Raw genomic sequence first — 24,853 nt, 5'->3', positions numbered from 1 at the left:
GGGGTCAATGTATACACACTGTCCCTTTAAAAGATTTCGAGTGCATGTTTCTTATGGCACCATATTTTAAACATTATATTTTACACATTTTCGTCATATCTCACATTTTTTCTCTTTTCCTGTAATATTTTTGATTTTGGTACTTTCGAGCTTCCATACCTCAGGGCCAGTGAGCCCTTCATGAGGTAAAATGTACTTGTACTTCCCAAATCCTCAACCGTTTTGGCATGTTATACAGTAGTGTCACACTTAACCGGGCCGCTGTCTCTAGGATGCGTCATGGTCTGCAACTGCAGCGTCGCTTTTTGGATCTCCGGCTGCACTTCCGGACCCGCAATTTCCATTCGCCGCTGCGATTTCTCGAGCTCTGCTCCTAGTAACAATCATATCAGACAATTTATTATCACACACAGCTTTGTCATCCACATCTTGTTTTCCTAATTTTAACGTTACTGCCCTGTTGATCTTGCTTGGTCTCGTTGACGGTGGCAGCGTGAGCCGTGGTACCGCGGTTCAGATGGTACCATTTTGAGCTGCCCTCGACCTGGACTGCGGCCAGCGTTGCCCTCACGACGGTGTACGGTCCCTCACGCCTCGGATGGTTCCTCTTTCGTCGAAACCTTGATGTAGACGAGATCCCCTGGGACGTCTTTTCAAATGGTTGTTCGACTCTGGACTCTTGTCCCTTCTCAGCCAGTAGATGACAGCCGTCAATTGTCCCATACAGTCTCTCAGTTCAGTTTGTAGTTGCTCAAGTGGCGGCCCCTTATAGGGACCTCCCAGATGCGGTGCTGGTCTGCCTGTTAGCATCTCATGCGGTGTTAAATGCGTGATCCAATGAGTTTGCATGCGATAACTCATCAGCGCTAACTGTAGCGCATTCCCTCAGTTGAGCCTAGTACTCACAAAGATCTTGTTTATCTTTGATTTTAATATTCCATTTACTTTTTTCCACCATCCCTTGACTTTGTTGATAAACCTCACCGAACCGTTGTTTAATGTGTAGTTTTTGTAAGATGCCCTTCACGACCTTTTGAACAAATGTTATCCGAGCTTATTTCTGACGGTATGCCAAATCGCGGAATAACTTCTCTAATCAAAAACCTAATTACTGTTCCCGCACCTAGATCTTTTGATGGCACTGCTCCTATTATTCCTATTACTCCTATTATTATTATTCTCTCCGTCTGCCGTGGCCTGTATCTGATATAAAGTCAAAGGTATTCCCCTGTTACCTATTCTCCTTAATAATCCTCCTGATGCTCCTGCATCTGGAGACACATCACCGTTTTCCTGGAAAGCAGATTCAAAATACAATTTTAGCAGTATTTCTGTGTTAAAAATAAAATAATTCACAATCCAAACGTATCAATATTCCTCAGATTTGTAAACACTACGTCAATCAACAAGATTCTAGCGTGATTCAATGCAGACTCGTGTTGTTCGTTATCACCGCCTCGTCGACGGCCTTGGCCGTCTGGCTCAGTCCATCGTGACGTTCCACTCGCAATCCGCTGCAGGAATGTGCCATGAGCTTTATCAGTGCCACACTGACCTTGGTGCCCAGTTGTCTACCTCTTTCTCCTCGAAACTGGCTGCAATCAGTTCAGATTGCCCCCTGCTCACTGTTTGAGGACAGCCTGGATGTGCTCCAGTGTCCCCACGACCCTGCTGTAGACAAGCGGCGCAGACAACGGATGAGTGAACGTCTTTGTTTGTTTTTTGCCATCTTCAGCCCTTTTCAACAGTCCGTCTGACTTCTGAATCCTGTTAAATCGGTTATGTTTACAAACTCGGATGTTTAGTCTAGGTTAAATGACCATGAAGAGATCACCTAAGCAATTAAATTCTTAAATTTGTCATGGTCTTCCTCAAGATCGAGTAATCTGCCCCTCATTGTCTTTTGAAAATGCTTGCCAAATTGTTTCCTCAATTTACCCAAACTATACTTATCACGTTTATCGGAACAAGATCTCACAAATCAAAAGGCCACACGCAAACGGAGCACTTGACGAATTAAGTAATCCCTCCACTTTTTTTTTTTTTTTCCATACAGTAAAGGAGCGAAAGACGGGGGAAAGACGGGGGTGGGGGGAGGTGATCGGAGCGGGAATACACACGGTTGAGCTCAACTCACACAGAGCGAAAGACGGGGGAAAGACGGAGAGTGGTGGGGGTAAGCAAAACACTCTAAAGCACATACAAGACCGTAAAACGTAGAATAAGCAGTCACTCCATCACTCATCCATGCTTCCTTAACTCCTCTCCCAACGCCAAACAACACAAAAAACAAAAAAGACAAAAAGAAACACAGGCTCTCCTAGCCCTTAAACAGTTAAGTATAAATCACCCGCGCACATTCACTCAGGCGGGCGGGGGAGAAACCGAACCGAACAGAACACACATCCACATACAGAGAGACACACGCACAATTAACGCCAGCTGGCACACACACCAACATTCCCGAATGAGACATCTCCCAGACTGAAAACATGTCAGCAATTCTCACACATTCTGTGTATCGCTTGTTTCTATGCGAATATATCTTAATAATACAACATCTGATTACTGCTCATTTTTCTAACGCCGGTATAACCTTTTAGATTGTAGAAAATGGCGAGGTTCCATGCACCACACTTTTTCCTAAGTGCAAGGTTACATATCCCTCCCAAACCATCAATCGACTAGGGAAACACATAAAACATGCCCCGTATTAACCATACATAGATCGTCTACTCTCGAACTGTCACTTTAGCAAATGACGACGTCTTATCACAGCTTTACACAGATCTCAAGACAACCATAAATATACAAATACCGACGCCGCTGCACCATTTTATCCAGGTAAAATTAGCCTTTTTTCCTTTTTCAAGCAGCCTACGTCCCAAAACAAACAGGATTCTTTGAGCACCGAACTCCCGGGACAAAAAAAAAATAAATAAATCTCAACTCAGTTTACATATCTCATCCGTCCGAACTTGGGCCAGATTATAGACGGAAAATCCCACGTGCACGCATTTTCATAATTTAGCTCCGACGTCACAGGCTCCTGTCCCCCCACGAATCTCGACAAGCAAATTGAAACAAGGAGAGAAAAAAACTATCCTTACCTCAACCGCTCATTCGAGACCGTTCCACTGAGAAGTCTTTTCCCTTGTCTGTTTTTTTAATTAGTGCCAATCCACGTTGCGGCGCCAAATGTTGTAGAAATTGGAGGTCCGATAATCGAGAGAAAGTCTTCTCATAAGTGGATAAAAGAAATAGACAGGAGCCCGCTTCGTTATGGAGGGAGATGTCACTTTATTGATGCGTCAATAAAGATCTCACAGAGCTAGGAACATGACAATGTATTTAAAGCTGGTAGTGACGATTAGGCTTCGATTGAGTACACCCCAAAAGGCGGTCCTGTATCACGTATCAAGTACAGAGCGTCCCGTCCCTTGCACGCTATCTTCAAGGAAACTTAATGTCTGCCAAGAGTATCTTCAAGGATGTCTACCCGACCTTTTCCCACAAACGTAAGCAAGTCTTTCTAAATTTCTACATGTATGCAAATCCATTCTACATTTGCAAGTGTATTTGCCACAACACAAACTTTAAACGACACTTTTTGTGGATAAAAGAGGTGGCTAACCCGGTCCTGGAGAGCCGCACGTCCTGCATGTTTTGGAGGTTTCTCTGCTCCAACACAGGTGACGCCAATTTTCAGCTTGTTAGCAGGCTTTGTGAGAGCTTGATAACGATCCAGGTGATTGGAATCACCTGTATTGGAGCAGAGAAACCTCCAAAACATGCAGGACATGCAGCTCTCTACGACCGGGTAATCTGATACTCTCCATTTAAATATTATTGCTTGCACAGTGCTCCTTGGGATGTTAAAAGCTTTGAAAATGTTTTTGTATCCAAATCCAGCTTTAAACTTCTCCAAAACAGTATCTTGGACCTGCCCAATGTGTTCCTCGTTCTTCATGATGCTCTCTGCGCTTTAAACAGACCCCTGAGACTATCACAGTGCAGGTGATTTATCCAGAGACTCGATTACACACAGGTGGATTCCATTCATCATCGTTAGTCATTTAGATCAACATTGAATCATTCAGAGATCCTCACTGAACTTCTGGACAGTTTGCTGCACTGAAAGTGAAGGGGCTGAATAATTTTGCACACCCACTTTTTCGTTTTTCATTCGTTAAAAAAGTTTAAAATATCCAAAAATGTGTGTTCCACTTAATGATCATGTCCCACTTATTGTTGATGCCTCACAATAAATTACAGTTTTATATCTTGAGGTCTGAAGTCTGAAAGGTTGCAAAAGGTCACAAAGTTCAACGGGGCCAAATTGTTTCGCAAGCCACTGTATTTTAGTAGTGACAAGATTAGATGGATTGAGAAATGAAATTGTGAGAGACAGAACTGGAGTAGTAGTGGAACTGAGCGTGTAGATAAGAGAGTACTCGGTTTGATTTGGACACATGGAAAGGATGGATGAGGAACAAATGTTGAAGAGGATCTACAGAGCAGAAGTAAATGGAAAGAGACCAAGAGGAAGGCCGTGATTGTCGTGGATGGATAGGGTTATAAGTGCACAGCAGGAAAGAGGTTTAAATATAGTGGAAGCTAGAGCTCTTGTTGGTGATAGTAATGAGTAGAGAGGTGTTGTGAAAGCATAGTAGGACGTTTGGACACTTTCTAAGGGATGGGCAGGGCACCCGTATGATGCGGCAGGAGTAAACCAGTGAAAGCTGTTGGGCCCTGATGTTGAACAGATGAGTGTGTTACGTCACCCTGACCCAAGTGTCATGGCTGCTTTCCTTTGTCCCGTTTCATCTGGAGGGACGAAAGCATGACCATCTTAGGTGCCGAGGTGCTTATCTTGTTTGGGTGTTTGGGCATTTGGGTTGGCCATGGTCCCCCCCAAATTTTTATCATTAAATAGATAGATAGATAGAATGTTTATTTAAATTAACATACTACTGTTAGATTTTTCTTAAAGTATCAAACGACATAGATTTTGGGAAATGCTGTTTCAAGACAAGGCATGGTTTTCATTAAAGGCAGCCTCGTTACTATGCAAAGTAAATGCAACTTTTTAGTACAATTGATAAGCAATCATTGAAAAAATATATTACCACCATTTGAGGAATGGTATGGATTACCTGGCAAAACATACATTTTTCAAAGGGAATGCTATTTTAAAAATGATTTCTTTAGTATCTTTAAGAGACTTTGTGTATATTTTAGACCCTCCTAGTGACAAAATAACGTCATTTATTAAAAAGCATTGTTGTTTTGAATAGTAAGCAAAATATGCATGAACCATCATCGAGACGTGCATTCTTTGAGGGCGGTCAAGATTTTTTTTTTTTAATTTACATAACAGGATTGCCAGCAATCTTGTTGCTAAGTGTACCCCCAATAGAAAAACACTACTTGGCTGGGCAAAATAATACAAAAAAAATAGTGCAGTTTGGTCGGTTTGAGTCTCAGTAGTTTCGTAATCTTGTGTTTTGTGGCACTAGTTTTTGGTTGCACTTGTCATGATTTGCCCATTGCTCTCACCCGCGCTCACTCGTTCAGCCCCAGCTGCCACTTGTTCCATAATTAGCCCTCCTCCTATCAAAACACGTAATTCTCGTTCACTTTTGGTCAGTCCGTCTGCGAACCTCAGCACATGCAAGGGAAGCACTTTTTACTCTGGCTCCCAATTTGATCTTGACACGTTTCCTGTATCGATTCTCGATTGAAGCCCCGTTCTCCTGTCCCAGCTACCCGTAACCATGAATCTGTTTTCTGTATCATTCCCCGATCCAAAATCCGTTCTCCTGTCCTGGCTACCCATATCCTGATTCTATTTCCTGTATCGATCCCCGATCCAAGCTTTGTTCTCCTGTCCCGGCTACCAGTATCCCAAGTATTGTCCCAAGGTGTGAATGAGCGAGCAAATTGTCTGTCCCTGTGTGCCCTGCGACTGGCGGGCAGCCAGTTCAGGGTGTCCCCTGCCCACTTTCCGAATATAGCTGGGATGGGCTCCAGCATCCCCGCGACCCTACTGAGGATAAGCGGTCCAGATATTGGATGGATGGATGAATAATATTGCAATTGGCATTAATTTGATAAACTTGTCGATACAATTATTTGGGGAAAATCAACTAATGAAAATATACATATTTTGTGAATACAGGTTGTGCAAAAAATGTATAGACACTTTGACTTTGAATAGCCAAAACTTTTTATACTTTAGATTTGCTTTTGGAATAATAATGGCTGCTTCTGAGCTTATGCTTGTGTGAAATACAATGTTTTGAAAACAATCTGGAAATGTGGAAATAATGCTAAGTGCAACAAATATGAAATGAAATTTCATTTCATTTCATTTCATTTCAAATATGAAACACAGATGCCTCAAAGTTTTTGCACTCCAGCTTTATTTTCACATTTAAAGAATGTTTTCAGAACAACTATTTAATGTACGAATGTAAACGCAGTATACAGTGCATCCGGAAAGTATTCACAGCGCTTCACTTTTTCCACATTTTGTTATGTTACAGCCTCTTTCAAAATTGTTTTAATTTATTCTCTTATCTCAAAATTCTACACAAAATACTCCATTATGACAATGTGAAAACGTTTTTTTTTACTTTTTTTGAATTTATTAAAAATAGAAAACTAAGAAATCACAATTACATAGGTATTCACAGCCTTTGCCATGAAGCTTAAAATTAAGCTCTTTTTTCCACTGACCATCCTTGAGATCTTTCTACAGCTTAATTGGGGTCCACGTGCAGTACATTCAGTTGATTGGACATGATTTGGAAAGGCACACACCTGTCTATATAAGGTCCCACAGTTGAGTGTGCATGTCAGAGCACCTGAATGACTCTCAGACCATGAGAAACAAAATTCTCTGGTCTGATGAGACAAAGATTGAACTCTTTGGTGTGAATGCCAGGCGCCATGTTTGGAGGAAACCAGGCACCGCTCATCACCAGGCCAATACCATCCCTACAGTGCATGGTGGTGGCAGCATCATGCTGTGGGGATGTTTTCTCAGCAGCAGGAACTGACAGACTAGTCAGGATAGAAGGAAAAATGAATGCAGCAATATATAGAGGTATCCTGGATGAAAACCTGCTCCAGAGCGCTCTTGACCTTAGGCTGGGGCGAAGGTTCATTTTTCAGCAGGACAACGACCCAAAGCACACAGCCAAGATCTCAAAAGATTGGCTTCAGAACCACTCCGTGAATGTCCTGGAGTGGCCCAGCCAGAGTCCAGACTTGAATCCGATCGAACATCTCTGGAGAGATCTGAAAATGGCTGTGCACAAACGTCACCCATCCAACCTGATTGAGCTTGAGACTTATTGGAAAGAAGAATGGGCAAAACTGTCTAAAGATAGGTGTGCTAAACTTGTGGGATCATATTCAAAGAGACTTGAGGCTGTATTTGCTGCCAAAGGTGGATCAACAAAGTATCAAGCAAAGGCTGTGAATACTTATGTAAATGTGATTTCTTAGTTTTCTATTTTTAATAAATTAAAAAAAAGTAAAAAAAAAAACAAACGTTTTCCCATTGTCATAATGGAGTATTTTGTGTAGAATTTTGAGATAACAATTTGGAATGTAACATAACAAAATGTGGAAAAAGTGAAGCGCTGTGAATACTTTCCGGATGCACTGTACATGTACACCATTCTTACTCTGAATGATAGAACAGAAAAATATGTTTATTGCCTATTTAATGTGGAAGTGTGTCTACAATTTTTGGTATACCCTGAAGATTTCATTTTTGGGCAAAATAATACAACCCTATGCAGGTGTGGACTGACCATTCTACCACATTTACAATTTTTTTTTTTTTTTTAAAGCTCAAGGGATAGTGTGTATTTTTTCGCGCCCTCTATTTGTAAAAAACAAACGTCAATTACAAAAAAAAATATTGATTTAAATAATGAGCAAAAATACATTAATTATTATTTAATTATGCATTTTTAATACTCATTGTTCGTAACATCAATATCAAGGAAGTATATATAAAGGAAGCTAAAGTAATAGTCTACCACCTTGCTGCTACAGGTACCCAAAAACCTAAAAAAGGCTGTGCAAAAAAATGAGAAGTAAAATGGGGTGTTTTGGTCGCTTTGTGTCTCTGTCGCTTGTATTATTGTGCGTTTTAGTTGCACTACACCAGGGGTCGGGAACCTTTTTGACCCAAAGAGCCATGTATCAAAATATTTTAGAGATAGAGCCATACCATATATTTTAAGAAAGATTTCAGCTTAACTTTAATTCTGAGTAATGTACTCATGAAAACAGCCATTTTTGACTCGCGAGCCATGGGTTCCCAACCTCTGCTCTACATAATGCAGATGTATGTTGGTCAAATAATACACTATGTCCCTTTAACAATTTGTGGTTTTCAAAAGTTTCACATTTTGTGTGGAGAAACATTTGCATAAAATGCTGGTTAGCTAACAATGTTGAGGGCTGGATATGGTTGATTTGACTGTTAAATACTCGTAAATTAAAGTAATGGGGATGAAAACTTGACTGCTTCGGCCATTTCATTGATACCTGCATCTTTGACATGGGAAAAAGCAGGTAATGAGAGCTGGTATTGAAAAGGAGGGAGAGACGGCGGACACGGTGGGCTGTTGTCCGCTACGAGTTGAGCACATCACACTCTACTCTATAAAATTATAATGAATGGTTATTCTATTGAGGGGGGTTAAATGTTTAAACACTGGAAGAACTGGTTTTATTGTACAGTGGACCCATATGATATGACATTAATCTGTTCTGAGGTGTGGGATAATAAGTTAAATATATCATATGGTGGGGTGCGGAAAAATATGGTAATGAGGTAATGTTTATGGTAATTAATGGTAATTTTTCTCTTACCAAGTATTTAAAAACCAAAATCAGCAATATTCAAATAATAAAAGGCTTGAAATAGTTCAGTTGATGTGTAATGAATCCAGAATGTATGACATTTTTGTTTTTTTAATTGCATGACAGAAAATAAAGAACTTTATCACAATATTCTAATTTTCTGAGACAGTCCTGTATATACAGATGGATACAACTGTTCAATTTTTGTTGAGGGGGGCAAAAGTATTTCAGATATTTGCCTGATTCACCCGTCCGCCTGTCTGATTCTTCTACCCACCGGTCCGACTCGTCTGCTTGCCACCCCGATTCGTCTACCTGCCATTCCGACTCTTCGACTCGCCAGTTCGACTCTCCTGCAACGCCCGACCCATCTGAGTCCGACTCGTCTGCTCACCGCTCCTATTCGTCCACCTGCCACCCCTGCCTCTCCCCGTTCCTGCGTTTTCGGGGGAGTGAGTGGGGTGACCCTCTTTGGGAGCGTTGACCCATTCTGGGGGGTGTAGTATTTGTTTCTTTTCGGGACCTCAGGAGCTGTCCCTTGAAGGGAAGTTCTGTCATGTCCTGCACGGTTGTCATGGCGCCCAACTGGCCCCGCCCCTTGACACCGGCTGACCTGCATTTCCTGATTACTCCTATGGGTACTTAAACGTGCCTTTTGGGACTGCCCTTTGCCAGATCGTCGTTTACCCTCGTTGAAAACCTGTTCATGCCTGTTTGATACCTGTTTATTCTTGTTGTGCTTGTTGGACTTCGTTGCACTTCGGTGTAACATTCTGAGAGATTCCTGCAAATTCTGTTGAATCCCGTTAAATGCCCAGTCCGTAGTTTTGCCTGCATTTGAGCCTACAAACATTAGCAAGAAAAATGATTGCTAATCTTTTGTCTTGTTGATAAATGAAATGTTCTTGTTTTAAGGTCACAACCTATTTAATCCTTGAACAGAAAAAAATATAGCTTTTTTTTAACTGACATAGATACACCATAAATAAAATAAATATGAGAAAAATGAAAATTTTAGGAGACTCCACAAAGTCAAACTTGATATCAGAGGTGCAATTAAATTTTCTATCAGGGACATTTTTTTTGTGCGGACGACAGAAAATTGGCAAATGTGGAAGGCCGTAGTTAGGGGACCACAACATTAAGAAATATACAAGTTATCAACTAGACCAAAATATGATTTCAATAAAATGAAGATAAACAATTTCACCTAAAATTCCAATCCAAGGTGAATTGAATGCTGTTCTTGAAGCGTTTGGAGAATATGGACGGTTTTTGGAAGGTAAGACTCTTAGGTTTTTCCCAAATTGAAATGATCACTGCAAGTGCTACTTACATTAAGTAATCTAAGATAGATCACACAGAAACAGTTTTTACTCTCGCTTGGATTTTTTTGGGGCAGTTAAATGCAGACATGGGACCAAGTCACACATGTGCAAGTCTCAAGTAAGTCTCAAGTCTTCACCTTCAAGTCCCAAGTAAGTCCCAAGTATTTTTTTCTTGGGCAAGTCAAGTCACAAGTCAAGTCCCGAGTCTTAGATTGCCAAGTCCAAGTCAAGTCACAAGTCATAAAAACAGCGACTCGAGTCGACTCGAGTCCAAGTCACTAAGTCTCAAGTCCCCATGTCTGGTTAAATGCTTGCAGATGAGTGTAGCATATGCAACTTAGCTGACAACAGGTGACAATACAATAGACAATAGCTTGAAGCCTCACCAGTACCTTGTTAAATATGATCACAATCTGTAAAACCAAACATTGTATTTTACACACTTTTCTAAGGGTAGGTTTAGGCATTTCCAAAAGTGGCCATTAGGAGAAGACCAATTTAATTTATTTTCATAACAATAAAACCTTTGCAGCTGTGTATTTTACTTTGACCATTTTAAGACATTGTGAAAGAGTTGTAATTGTTTGACCTCTCTTTCCAGAAGTCATTCACCGATTGTCCACGTTGCCCGTGGAAATTGTGCGTGAAAATGGATCATGCATTTACGCACGTTTATTTTCGACTTTGATTTGAATATGCCCCATAAAATTTCATAAAATTATGTCGGAAATTTAATTGGCTAACTAATGAGTCAATCATCATTCAAAACGTTTACTACTGGCTGAAGATATTTAGATCTACAGGTGATCATCCTATTATCAAACAAGTCCGTATATGCTAATGCAGGCTTCGGGCTGTGAAAAAAGCCTCAAATCGACCAAGAGTAGTGTGTATCAAAAGATCAGAGCCTAACGACCGTATTGGGAATAATATTACTTATCTATGTATTTTTAAAGGAGAGTTTTGGAGGGTATCAAACAAATTACTCCAAAGAAAGTCCAGAAAAGCAGAAATGCTGTGAGGCAGATTTTTTTTTTTAATCAGTCTGCATTGTCGTGTGCTTTGGAGTAAATATTTTACACGGTATGATTATTTTAGATTGCCCTGGATGTAACGAGCCATTTATGCGTACATTGAAAGCGTTTGATGACAGCCAGGGGACGTACTTGGTGAGTTACGCTAACTTTACAGTTTTCAGGTATGTTATTTCAGACTGATTGTGATCAAATCCCAAGTTTATGCTTTCCAATGATAATGTGGCATGATATATTTCTGTGACTGGTGACGCAGTACAGACACGTTTCTTTTAAAAAATAAATAAATCCATCAACAGTCCGGCGGCCCGGTTTTAAAATTGCTTCTTATTCATGTTTTTTTTTTACTTGACTCAATCTTAAGTTTGATTTCAAGAAGGCATTAAAAAGTCTGTTATGAATTTAACTTGCCTTATGCTGTAGGACCCTGTGTTTGTTACCCAGAGTTGTGGAAAAGAAGGAAGCCACCGTCAAGCGCTAAAGGAGGGTCTAGTTAAAGTGCAAGTCCATGCCACTGATCGAGAGGAAAACAAGCAGATTGCAATCGGTAACTCCAAGCTCAACTATCTGCATCCACGCATCAGTGTGGTTTGGTGAGGCAACGGTGAAATGGTGCCATCATTACGTTTAGAAACAATAATCTTAAAAAAAAAAAAAAATTTCTTTGAACATTTAGTGTTGGGAATAGCCCCACCATACGACACCTCAGGAGAGTCCGTCATATCCAGTGGTTCTACTTTACAATTAAACCAGTCCATCTTCAGTCTTTTAACATTTAGAATTAGGATTGTCTGAATTGTCATTGACAATGCTATAGTGGCTAATCTGGAAGAATGGGAGATTATGTCATGGTGGAGTTTGGGCTGGCTGGACGAGAAAAATAATTTGAACATGTATCTTTCACTTCCACTATCTAAACTTAACTCGTGCATCATTCTCTAATAAACCTTTTTGTCCACATTCAGCGCAACATATGAATTGAGTGTTACCATCTGGGGGAATCAGTTCCTTCATATTTTCTGTCCCTTTTTTTTCTTCAAAAGCCTTAAGATTTTTCTGTTTTGCTTTTGTTGCGCTTCTGAGTCTATTTGATTTTGAAAGGAGGCACTGTTTTCTTTTAGCTTCGGCTTTTTCTGCATTGCTGTAAGCAGGTTTTATGAGCAGAGCCTTGGTTAACATTTGCATTTCAATGTGATGTACATGATCCGATGTACCTGTAGGGGGCGACGACGCTTCACATGATAACCCCATACAATGCAATGTAATAGCAGCGGCATTTTGAAACCCATTTTCTTTTTTTCCTTGATGCGTGGTCTGTCAAGTAAATCTGCAGAGAAACATCTTATGGCAATAATGTCAATAATTGTAAGCACATCAGCCAATATTCAAGCACTGTTCCGACCTTGAAAAGCCAAAATTGAAGCATTTTCAAAGATTTTTAACACCTGAACGAACCATGAATTTAGCCTTTCTAACTGGTTGACACCGGTGACATACACTATATACAATTAAACTGAATTCTAGTAATTTATGTTCTGAGACAACTTTGCCTCCACGAGACGAAAAACTTTGGTGACAAAGAAAAGGCATATCCGCTTTGATGAAAATCACTGTTTAACTTGCATTCAGATGATGAAAACAATAGGTATTGAACCATATACTTTGGGATCCAAACATCTTTAGATGTTCCTCCTAAAACCCTATCTTTAATCACCAGTAAATTTGAATTGTGAGTTCCGGTAAATGAATTAATTTACAGTAGGGTAATTAGCTCCAGTTTGATTCTGTGAAAGAAACTTGAATGACCCGCACTTCTCATATTTTTGTGAGGGACAACACAATCTCATGTCAAAGTTCCATGCATTGTTGTGACATGAAGAATAAGCATGCTTATTCTGACAGCCTTTAGCCAAGAAGTGTTCCGCTGGTTCGAGAGCATTCCACCGGGGCTGTGGAATGCTCTTCCCCCTGAGATCCGTTCTGCAACCTCAGTGGAAATGTTTAAATCTAAGCTTAAAACACACTTCTACTCTATAGCATATGAATAACCTATACTTTTCTTGGACAATATCTCTGTATTATTTGTGATTGCAACATCCTTTGCTGTCTGGTAATCCTGAAAGGGGGATGCCACCTTCTCAAGATTTCTTCATTTTCCTCATGTTGAGGTTTTTGAGTTTTTCCTTGCCCTCATGTTGGTTCCAGATCAGGGGATGGTGTAATAATAGTCTGAAAAAATAGTCTGTGTAATAACCTGTGAAGCCCTTTGCGACTCTTTGTGATTAAGAGCTATACAAATAAAAATGACTTGACTATTTAGCACTTCAGTCAATTGTTTCGTTTTTTTTTCCATTACTGTACTTTATAATTGTCAAGTTTTGTTTGCATTTGTTGGAATTAAAGTGATTAATCTACATTCAAGTGCCTTTCTGTTTAACACCCTTTTATTTGTTTCAACTACTGTACAGAGTAAACATGTACTATGCAGTTAAAAACTGTTACAAAAAGCACCCACTGAATAATTGTATAAGCACCTAGCACCAAATATACTACACAACGATATTTCTTTACAGTAAATTTAGTAAAAGATAATCTTAATAGGGAATGCATCACATGACCCATGAGCAATGCCTGTCAAAAATTGCAGGCCTAATGTTGATTTACAAAAAACTGGTGCCTGCTAAGTGAGGATTTCATCACATGCTTGGGCTAGAGTGTCCATCAGCCAACATTTCATGTCACAAAGTTCTACTACGATACACAACAACATCCGTGTCAGTGCATGAAGTATGAGTTCTAATGGGCTAAACACACAATTGTAGCTTATAAATAATGCTCCATTTGTATTTTAAGAAACAATATAACCATTATCACAACAGTCATATGTGTACATATAAACATCAAAACTCAATGTCATTTTCAGGCTTCGATTTCTGCAGCTTCGGTTGATGGGGACTGCAACGTCGCTAGACCTGGAAATGGCAAAACCAAAAAGTGACATTTTCAATACATGTATATGAATTAAATAGAATTATAGTGTCAATATCCAACTAGTCATGTTTATTTGTAAAGCCTTTCATCACAGAAAGTCTCAAAGGCTGTACAGATGATAAACGGACATTATCAACATGAAATGTAGATAATTAACAGCTATCTGAGATCAACATCTTTCATAAGCTATTAAACATAAGTTTGTTTTAAGCCTAGATCTAAACACTTCCACTGAGATTGCAGATCGAATATCATAGGGCAGAGCATTTCACAGCACCTGGGCCTGATTGGAAAACGCTCTCGAACCTGCCGTTTTCTTCTTGGCTCTTGGGATCACTGACAGACCAGCATTTTGTAAACGAAGGTTAAATGATAACAATTTGTTTCAGAGTGCTCCCATCAACCATTGGCAATATTATATTAATAACTAAGTTATCAAATGTGACCTGATCTACCGAAATAAGTCACAGTGAGGCAGAAAAAAAAAAAAAAGGGGGGGGGGGGGGTGGTATCAATGGTATAATAAATTAGCTTTATAATGGTACCATTGTCAAAGCTTTGACAAGCAGTCTTCCATCTAGCTTCAGGATTTGTACACATTTGTCAAGCACCTTAATGGACGATCTTTCTTTTTCCTCGTACCTTCAAAGGAAGAATTCCAGCATCGATCCAAAGTAGGTTTTTGTTTTGTTGGCTTTGATGGACGGCGGCGCAGTGGTTAGCGCGTGTGCGGCACAGTTCTAAGGTCTTGGGAACCTCCTGTGTGGGTTCAAATCCAGCTACCAGACTTCCTGTGCGGAGTTTGTATGTTCTCCCTGTGCCTGCGTGGGTTTCCTCCGGGCACTCCGGTTTCCTCCCACATTTCAAAGACATGAATTTCAGAAGGATTGGCCGGTCCAAATTGTCCCTGAATTGGTGTGAATGAGCAAGCGAGTTGTCTGTCCCTGTGTGCCCTGCGATTGGCTGGCAACCAGTTCAGGGTGTCCCCTGCCCACTGCCCGATGATGGCTGGGATGGGCTCCAGCACCACTGCGACCCTACTGAGGATAAGCGGTGCAGCTAATGAGATGAGATGAGCACTGAAGGGGTTAGTATTTTAATTAATAGTCTTAACTACATTCTTTTGGTTCACTTGAAATTTGTTCATTGCGTAGTAAGCTAAAATTGTTTTGGTATTTTTAAAATTTGTAGATCTGTGAATATTGTATTTACATTTGCCCAAAAAAAAATGATTGATTAAAAAAATTGATAGCGCATGTGCTTCTGCATAGAATTAAAACCAATGTTTTCTTTTTTTACTGGGAAGTTTTTTTGTACCACTAAGAGGCACTAAATATTACACACTGTCCCTTTAAACAGCACGTGCGACTCAAGTAAAACATCGGCAGGGCTTTCTTCAATATTCTCTGGTTTATGCATGTTAGTCAACAAATAGAGCTTTGATAGAAGCGCTTAGCTTCTGGGACATAAAGTGGGTCATTTCCTTGGTGCTTGTCTCATGGCCCACATAAAATGATAGGGCAGTGTTTAGTCTTCAGTTGTTTAATGACTTAGTCCAAGGAAAGAAAATGTATGGTTAAGTCATTTAACAATGGAATTACTGCAATTTTCCCCCAAAACACATTTCAAAATGAACTTTATTTGAGTTGGGATGTGATCAAATAGACTTTAGCATCAGAAAGTCAAACTTGAGTATCAAAGTCACAATAAGCAGTCGTATTACTTTATTGTGAACCAATGAGCTAAATTCACCCCTGTTGCGGCAATATGTGAACTGAAATAAGTATTTTGTTTTTCCTTTTCAAATCAAAGGTTCAGGGTTTGTACAAGTTTTTCATGGCCAAATGCAAGCATCTTCACGGACAATTTTTTCAATATTCCAGTTCCTTCAAAGAAAGAAATCCAGCACCAAACAAAAGAACATGTTTTTGATTATGCTAAAATCGCTATCTTTCTGCTAGCTCATACTTTGTGCTGTTATGAGGTGTTCCTATCTATGATCTTTTTGTGTCAATGGGCTGATATAAACTGACAAATTCTGCTTCGAAAATGCATGCGCAATTTGGCTGTGCCATACTTGTTCACAAAAACAGAAAGGCTCTATAGGTGTTGGGTATTAATTCATACATTCGACGGTGCTTGTTTTCAGTCAATCAGATCTATCATGTTAGGAAGATGACAAGTTGTAACTGCAGATTTAGGTCGGCCATCTTTGCATTACAAACAGTACACATGTGATCCAATGTGGTTGGACAATGTTGTCTGGGGCACTTGTAATATAGATCAAAGGTATACAGAACGATTGGTAGGGGTGAGATTCGATCATTTTCCTCAGCCAAAGACTAATTTGGAGAAATGCTTGGGATGGATAAAGGCATGAGGGCAGCCTCACAATCAACTCAACATGCAGAGGATCGATAAGAACCGAAACGAAGTTATTTGTTCTACAGTAGGTGTTTTTATTTTAAATTGAATTGAAGTTTAGGCTGCTGTTGGGTCAGTTTGTTGTCAGTGAGAGAATATGGTACAATGTGCTTCTGACTGTCTGATGCGACGTCAGTCACTTTGTAGTCCGAGATTGGTGTGCGCACTGTATTTAATTAGTTAAAAATAATCATTAACTTTATTGTATGTGTTCTTCAGTAATTAGATACATGTTCACGGTGACAAATGCTAAATTTACTGGCGTTAAGTTTAAAAGTTAATGCGGCCACCTTACTTGCACTTTCTTTCAGTACATCACTGCGCCCTCATTAGCATAAGACAAAATACAAGCGAAAGTGGAGTTTCATAAGTTAAAATATTCAATTATAGGATAAATAGGATATGCAATTTGTGATCCAATATATCAAATTTATGAAGCTCTTTAAACGTCCATATATGGTCCTCGCCAAAGACTCGGAAAAAATGGAAATTACAACACTCATTTCATAAATATGATTTACTGGATCACTCATTGTATATCTTTTATATAACCAACCCCCCAAGTCTGAATCAATTTCAATGTATAGTTGGTACGAAGCTTCTCACTTCCTCAAATAAAGATCGTCAACATTTTGTATCCACTCTTACAAGGTTAGCGTCTTAGGACACCTTGATGAAAATAACACTTCATATAGTAATAGAGACCCATTTCTACTGACTTGTGAGAAGTTTGCATAAATCGGAAGAAATGAAACGGCTATGCCATCCTGAATATCGAAAGAAGAGCCACTGCTGCTGTTGTTTTGGCTGCCATGTTTGCTCCGCTTGTGATACAAGGATACCGTAATTATATTGGCAGTGGCTTAGCGCTCTCTATCGGATGTATGAATTAACTTCAATACAGAAAACAAAAAAAGTACTGTATGTATAAAAAGCCAAAAACTGAGCCAAATTTCGACTTATTTTAATGATATCGATTGCTCTGAAGCAGAATGCATTTAATCTTCCTATTTCAGAGACTGCTACTCTTTTGCTTTCTTTTACCTCATATTTGTGCGTGTTTTTCAAAGTATGTGTGTCTTAATTGGTTAAAATATAATGTTTTTGCATTTTATCATTAAGAGAAGTGAAGAGTAAATAGTTTTTGTGCATTTTCATGGATTTTGTGTCATTTTTGTAAATCTGTGAATATTTTAATTTATACCTTATGTGTTTTGCAGGGGTCCTCTGCAAAACATACTAAATTACTAATTGCTTTATAGTTTGGTGCATAATGTTTTATTATTATTGATATCATACCATTAAAAAACAAAAGATCTGAGGAGTCGAAAGAAACGCCTGCCGCAGTGAGCCGAGCCAAAAAAGCAATGTTACTAAATAGAGCTGTCCTCTTGGGTGGAACCTGTAGGGGGTGGTGACGCTTCACATGACTACACAATAATGACAAGCCACCAGAGCAGGCATGTCAGTGTCGTTTTCACACACTTAAAAAAAAAATCTTCATGTGTCGTGTGGTTTATAGACAGACTGCCAGGAAGCATGACAACAATTTCAAGCATTTTTAAGCACTTCACCCAAAATTCAAGTTTTTTCAGGGATTTCAAGCACCAGAATAAGGTATTTAATCCTTTGCAATGACTTCAGAGTAAAATTCGGTGATCAAGGCAAGCACGATACTCAACTTTGTCATCCTTTACATTTTTAACCTGGCACGTCTCTCAATTTTGGAATTACCACTTTTTTACTTTATCAAAAACCTGTACATTTGGAGTGAATACATTCTTTGTTGGGTCCTGAAGTCAGACCAGTTGAGAACTGGTTTAAGACACTGGATAAGTATTAAAGAGGAAAAAAAATACTTATCCTCGATCCCTATCTTTCATTCTTCATCAGCCCAAATTCAGCCAAAAAACATTTTACAAAAAATAAAACAAGTTCCCCTGAGATGAGACATGATGAAAATTGCACCGCTGATGCAAAAACTTTTTAATAAAAACAGGCCAAGAGACCATCTTGGTAGTTTAGGTAGGTAGGTAGTTTAGGTAGGTAGGTAGGTAGGTAGATAGATAGATACTTTATTCATCCCCGCAGGGAAATTCACATAATTTATTCTTACTTTTGCCATTTATCATTATGATGGTGTGCTGAATGCACATTCAAAATGAAAAAAACCCCAAACAGTCATTCAAAATTTTAGGAGCTGGCAAGATTGAATTTCAGTGGATCAGGATGGTTAAAATATCATACCTTCAAGATGAGCCTTGACTCTCTTTCGGTTTTTCAGGAATTCCTCCGTTTTCTTCAACACCCGCCTGGGTCATCAGGTCAGCGATGTTCTTTTCCAAGTCATCAATCCGCGTGCTCATTTCATCAAGTAGCAAAGTAGTTAAGGTAAACAAAATTTGAAGTGGTTACGGGGCCAGCATTTACACAAGTCAACAATTCAGATGACGATGGAGGTTCACAACCTCTGTGCTAAAGCTAGCATGCTCCTGACTCGGCTAATAACTAAGCTAAGCCTTACTATTCAATTTAATGGTACTCATGTCTATGTTCTTAAGTTTAGAGTGTGAAATATTGGTTTTATAGCATTTGATATGTTATTTTAACTATCCTGCATTAAACTTGTACATGTAACCATTACTGTATTGTCCTTCCATTTAACTCTGATGAATATATAAATTGAAACAGTTGTTTAAAAGCCATATGTTTATTACCATTCCATTTATGAATTCCTGTCAAATATAAATCCAATTTTTTTTATGAATATGTATATTATAGCCATTTTTGAGATTCTAAAAATTGATGAAAAAACTTACAAAGATGATATCAATGAAATGTTCTACAAGGCTAATATAGTAAAGACAGGTCCAATTCCTATTCATCTGTTCCTTTGTCTTAGAGAGAAGTCTGTTCTTTCTGAATGAACAATGAAAAAAATAAAATAAAATAGAAAAACAAAACAAACTATAACTAAAATTAGAATTGGCAAACATGCAACAGATAAAGCCAAAATGTGCCAGGGAGACTTGTTCGGACTGTGCTTAATCGTTTAGCCTGGATTTCTCTAGAGCAATACCCCCCTGGGCAACTCAGTGCAACACAGTCCGGTTGGTATTGTAACTTTGTGTGCCAAGATATTAAAAAGACAAACTCCCCAAATATGTGAATAGTGTGCGGCGTTGTAGTTGTCAATGTAGGGATTCTATAAACTCATGATCTTAAAAATTAGCACCCTTGTAGTTTTTACGATGTAATCTATTTATTATGGGCTGCAGTTGACCAATGTCCACCCGGAGTGGCTAGAAAACGCACACATTTGGTTTGATTGATTTGTTGCTGTATCAGTTGCACAAACGCAAAGCCTGAAACGTCTAGTTCATTCTCTGAAAAGTCCCAAACCTGCCCCTCCCTATAAAACATTTTCTCCTTCGATCTACACTATTCACGTAGGTCACCCTTTTTTTGTACTTCAAAGCAGGGAATTACTCCAAAAGGTGAGAGATTTTCATGCCTGATTAGTGTCACTTTGAATCCACAATAGATATTTGCTACAGAGAATTTAAGATGATCGGATATTCCTTCCAATGATTTGGTCTGACATGGTTTGGAACTTGTCTTGCATCTGTTGCAGCAAGGTTTGGACCTGAAAAACAATCACAAGGCATTTAAGTGATCTACTAAAACCTAATGCAAGGACATATTTATTTAAATTCTGTTGCATCTTAAGATGTGCACCATATTTTTGGCAACTTAAATGAACAAAAGTAATAATGCTATTAATTATATTTTTATTTTATTTTTTCCTTTGTATTCAGTGAATTGCGATTCTAATAAACGTTTCAAATGATAAAGAGATTTTATGGGCACGCTGTAGAAATAAAAATCGAAAACAGGTTTCTGCAAGAACGATATTGAGAGGATTTCACGTCTGAAGTGAGTACAGGGTTCCTACCGCTGAAAGCAGGTTAAATTCAAGGCTTTTTAAGACTTCTTTAATACCTTTTGAAATCAAATTTAGGAGCAATGTTACAAAAAAAGCAAAACAATTAATACAAACTAAAAATCACCACATGAATTAAGATGCAATTCTAAACAAATGTTTGGTTTAATTTGTTTTTTAAATCACATTTTGGTCCATTTGAAAACTTTCCCTCTGAAAAACATAGCTCTCTCCTAGGATTTACACATGAAAAATAAGTAAAAGGATGTTTACAGTACTTCATGGATCCTCAGTCAAAATTGGCATACAACTACAAATTCCATAGTACTCTTTTACTTCCATTGATGAGCATTTTTATCATGAATCATTAAAAAATATTTTTTACTGATTACTTTCAGTTCAAACAAATATAAATAATTTCAGTTCACATTTTTAAGATTTTTGAAATATGGATTTGAGACATTTTAACGACAATTAAGGGCTTCTTTTCAGAATAATGAATTTAATGCATTTTAAGACTTTTTAAGGATCCGCAGGAACCCTGAAGTAGAACTGTGTAGCGGACTTTTCTTCAGGGAAGTTTGTGCACAATGTGGCTGCTTATTTTTCCTTTTGCACAAGAGAAGGAAGGAGAAACGGGAGCTATAGCATCTTACATGTTTTTGCTAGCCGCTAGCCAGATTTTGGCTAATGTTTACATGCTAACACTACAGAGCTATCCATCGACAGTTCAGCCGTTTTAATTCATACTTTGGCAGACACAAATTGTTGATTGTAGACTGTACAGACTACCTCAACATCAATGTTGTGGTCATCGGATCACTTCCATTTTCTTGTCAATATTCACTTTCTGTGTTCAGTAAAAACAAACATTTCCCACAAACATGTACTTTGTAAAATAAAATTTCCCTTTTTTTGTTTTAAGATGAACTTGCTTATGTTATTTGCATTTTAGATTCCGCAGCATTTTTACTTAATCTGTTGCACTTTTTTTGTCAGACATATTTTTTAAAGGACTTAAAAGACTTTTTTTGTTTTATGAGAATTAAAAGTATTTGAAAATCAGCAAGCAGTAATATGCCAGTCAGTTATTCATTATTTTATATCATACAGACAGTGCCTTGAAATAAAAATATAAAGGCTCTTTGAATCAGTGTGGGATTGTTCAAACAAACTTTACTAAGAAAATATACTTTAAAATGTTAAAGGACACATCAATCACACTCCACCCTTAAATAGGTGTCTCTTACATGGGCGTAATTTTCAATTTAAGATTTCCAAATCGTTCTAGATTAAAACCCTTAATTTGTTGGCCTGCAGTGAGATGGGCGCAACCAGGCTGTACTTGCCCAAGACACACCACAAAAAATGGTGCCCCTACGACCCTAGTGGTTTAGGGATAAACCTGCCGGGTAATTCAAAACCTACACAAGGTTGCAACAACTTCCCACAATGGATCATCTCTCAGTTATTGGTCGTGGAGGGTTGAATAAAAGCATTTATAATATATGACTATATTTTAGGATGGATACTGTTGGACACCATCCATCCTCCTTGTACTGGAAAGGATTCAGGGTCAAAGATCCAATGAAGAAATATGGACACTGAGAGAGCGAGACTCACAAACAGTTTTTGTTTAAGTAGCAATAAGAGTTCATATTTCCAATGTACCTTATCTTACAATGTGTTCATGTTTAGTTCCATACTCTACTTTAATATCTCATCTCATCTCATTATCCGTACTGCTTATCCTCATTAGGGTCGCGGGCAGCGCAGTGGTTAGCGCTTGTGCGGCACAGTTCATGTCATGGGAACCTGTCGTGGGTTCAAATCCAGCTCCAGACTTCATGTGCGGAGTTTGTATGTTCTCCCCGTGCTTGCGTGGGTTTCCTCCGGGCACTCCGGTTTCCTCCCACGTTCCAAAAACATGCATTTCAGGTGGATTGGCCGGTCCAAATTGTCCCTAGGTGTGAATGAGCGAATGAGTTGTCTGTCCCTGTGTGCCCTGCGATTGGCTGGCAACCAGTTCAGGGTGTCCCCTGCCCACTGCCCGGAGATGGCTGGGATATATTCGTGATAAATCCAGGTCCGTCATTACATTTTCTTAACACATAGGTAGCCTGTGGTAGATGTTGCCATATATCTCAAGTCTGGGTTGTTCTTGTTGGAAAAGGTAATCACTCATAGCATGATTTCCGACTCTTTCAATGACAAAATAACAAAAATAAAATAAAAAACCTCCAGTCGGCCTGTGTGATATTTGGTCAATATACTGTAGAGTTAGAAAACGATTAGCTTTTAAACAGTCAGTGTACTTGTTCTCTTTGAAGTGACGGTCTACAGGCTGGTTTCGATCAAGTAAGCTGAAATCAAATATGAGGGATATTCTTTGGCACACTTAAAATGTGTACCTATGAAGAGGGCACACCTTGTGAACAAGTAAATGTTGCAGGATGGGTCGCTGGATTGTTGCCGTGACGATGGGCAGACAAACCCGGGATATCCTCAAAACAAACTTATTTCACTATGGTTTCTTAATTTTGGAAAAGCAGATAAATAGGCAGATGGTAAATATTGTTTGAAATGAAGAGCCCACATGCAAATTTATAGCACTTTTTTCCAGTCAACAAATGTATCCCAACCGTGCGGCTTCTATATTTTTTGAATGTCAATTCCATATTTTCCACTTCGTTAGCTTCGTTAGCCACCCCTTGCTAAACAAGCGTAACTTACACTACAAGTTGTATACAAAATCTGGGTCTCACCACGTTCGTAAAGTCCTGTGCAGATTTTGGATCTGTCTCTGCCATTTTCTCGGCTGGGTTAATGTCTGAATCCTTTGTTTGTAAATGACAGCAAAATTGCTAATGGTTAGCAACTCGTTTGCAATTCACTCCAGCCTGTTAAGCGAATGCGCAGTAAGCTGTGCCATAGCACGATCTGTGACTTCACAACTATCTGCATTGAGCATGCGCAGAACGTCGGCCATTTTGAAACACTAACTACGGCTAAACATGAAATAAAATTTGTATCTTTATAATTGCTGTGGTGTGCGTTCGGAATATTGTGAAATATAAATATGAAATATATTCCTCCCACATTCCAAAAACATGCATTTCAGGTGAATTGGCAGGTCCAAATTGTCCCTAGGTGTGAATGAGCGAGTGAGTTGTCTGTCCCCATGTGCCCTGTGATTAGCTGGCAACCAGTTCAGGGTGTCCCCTGCCCACTGCCCGGAGATGGCTGGGATGGGCTCCAAACCCCCCCGCGACCCTAATGAGGATAAGCGGTACGGCTGATGAGATTATATATATATATATATATATATATATATATATATATATATATATATATATATATATATATATATATAGAGAGAGAGAGAGAGAGAGAGAGAGAGAGAGAGATAGGTATATATATAGAGATATAGATATATAGATATATACGTATATGTGTGTATATATATATATATATATATATATATATATATATATATATATATATATATATATATATATATATATATATATATATATATATATATATATACATATATATATATATATATATATATATATATATATATATATACATACAGTGAGGTATAGGGCTCGGTAAGAAGGCGATGACCCACACATGACCGTACAAATGGCTCACGGCTCAGAGCGTCGGCTACGATGTTCTTTGGAATGTACTTCAGGTCAAAATTGTATGCAGCTAGCTTCGCTACCCACCGCTGTTCACACGCATCAAGTCTTGGTTTGATCAAAATGTATGTCAGCGGGTTATTGTCGGTCCACGTGGTAAAGTGTCTTCCTTTCAACCAATGGCTGAATTTATCACATACCGCCCATTTCAAGGCAAGAAATTCGAGCCTGTGTGCAGGGTAGTTGAGCTGGGAGCGAGAGAGCGTTTTACTTGCAAAGGCGACTGGTCTGGCTACTTTTCCACCAGGTGGCAGCTGTGACAGGACTGCTCCAATCCCATCAAAGGATGCGTCGACAGCCAGAATAAACGGCGCATCAAAATCTGGGTTGGCCAGAGTGACACCTGTCACGAAGTGTTGTTTTCAGTGTTTCAAATGCGTTCTGGCATGCATCAGACCAATCTGCAGGCGTCAGCTTCACTTGACCTTTCCTCACTAGTTTGCGGGCTCTCTTGCGCTTATGCTGGGCACCAGATTCAGATGTGAGCCTGAACAGAGGTTTTGCGTTCGCAGAACATGCTTCAATGAAGCTTTGGTA

The 24,853-nt window shown here is 39.0% G+C and overlaps 1 protein-coding gene across 1 annotated transcript; it reads right to left on the bottom strand.

Moving 5' to 3' along the window:
• Positions 1 to 13,677: 13,677 nt before the first annotated feature.
• Positions 13,678 to 23,550, bottom strand: LOC148363415 (heat shock factor-binding protein 1-like). The gene is made up of 4 exons (XM_088341080.1): positions 23,375 to 23,550; positions 20,246 to 20,312; positions 18,914 to 19,040; positions 13,678 to 14,223 (listed from the first exon to the last, which is right to left on the bottom strand). Exons 1-3 carry the CDS (start codon positions 23,417 to 23,419, stop codon positions 18,916 to 18,918), a joined length of 237 nt encoding a protein of 78 aa, XP_088197206.1. The 5' UTR covers positions 23,420 to 23,550; the 3' UTR covers positions 13,678 to 14,223; positions 18,914 to 18,915.
• Between the last annotated feature and the right edge of the window lie 1,303 nt (positions 23,551 to 24,853).

This window comes from Urocampus carinirostris, chromosome 7, assembly GCF_059441175.1.
Source record: "Urocampus carinirostris isolate Australia breed hairy pipefish chromosome 7, RoL_Ucar_1.0, whole genome shotgun sequence".
Lineage (NCBI taxonomy): Eukaryota > Metazoa > Chordata > Actinopteri > Syngnathiformes > Syngnathidae > Urocampus > Urocampus carinirostris.
The sequence above is the reverse complement of the archived record's forward strand: the minus strand, read 5'-3'. Positions and strand labels throughout refer to the sequence as shown.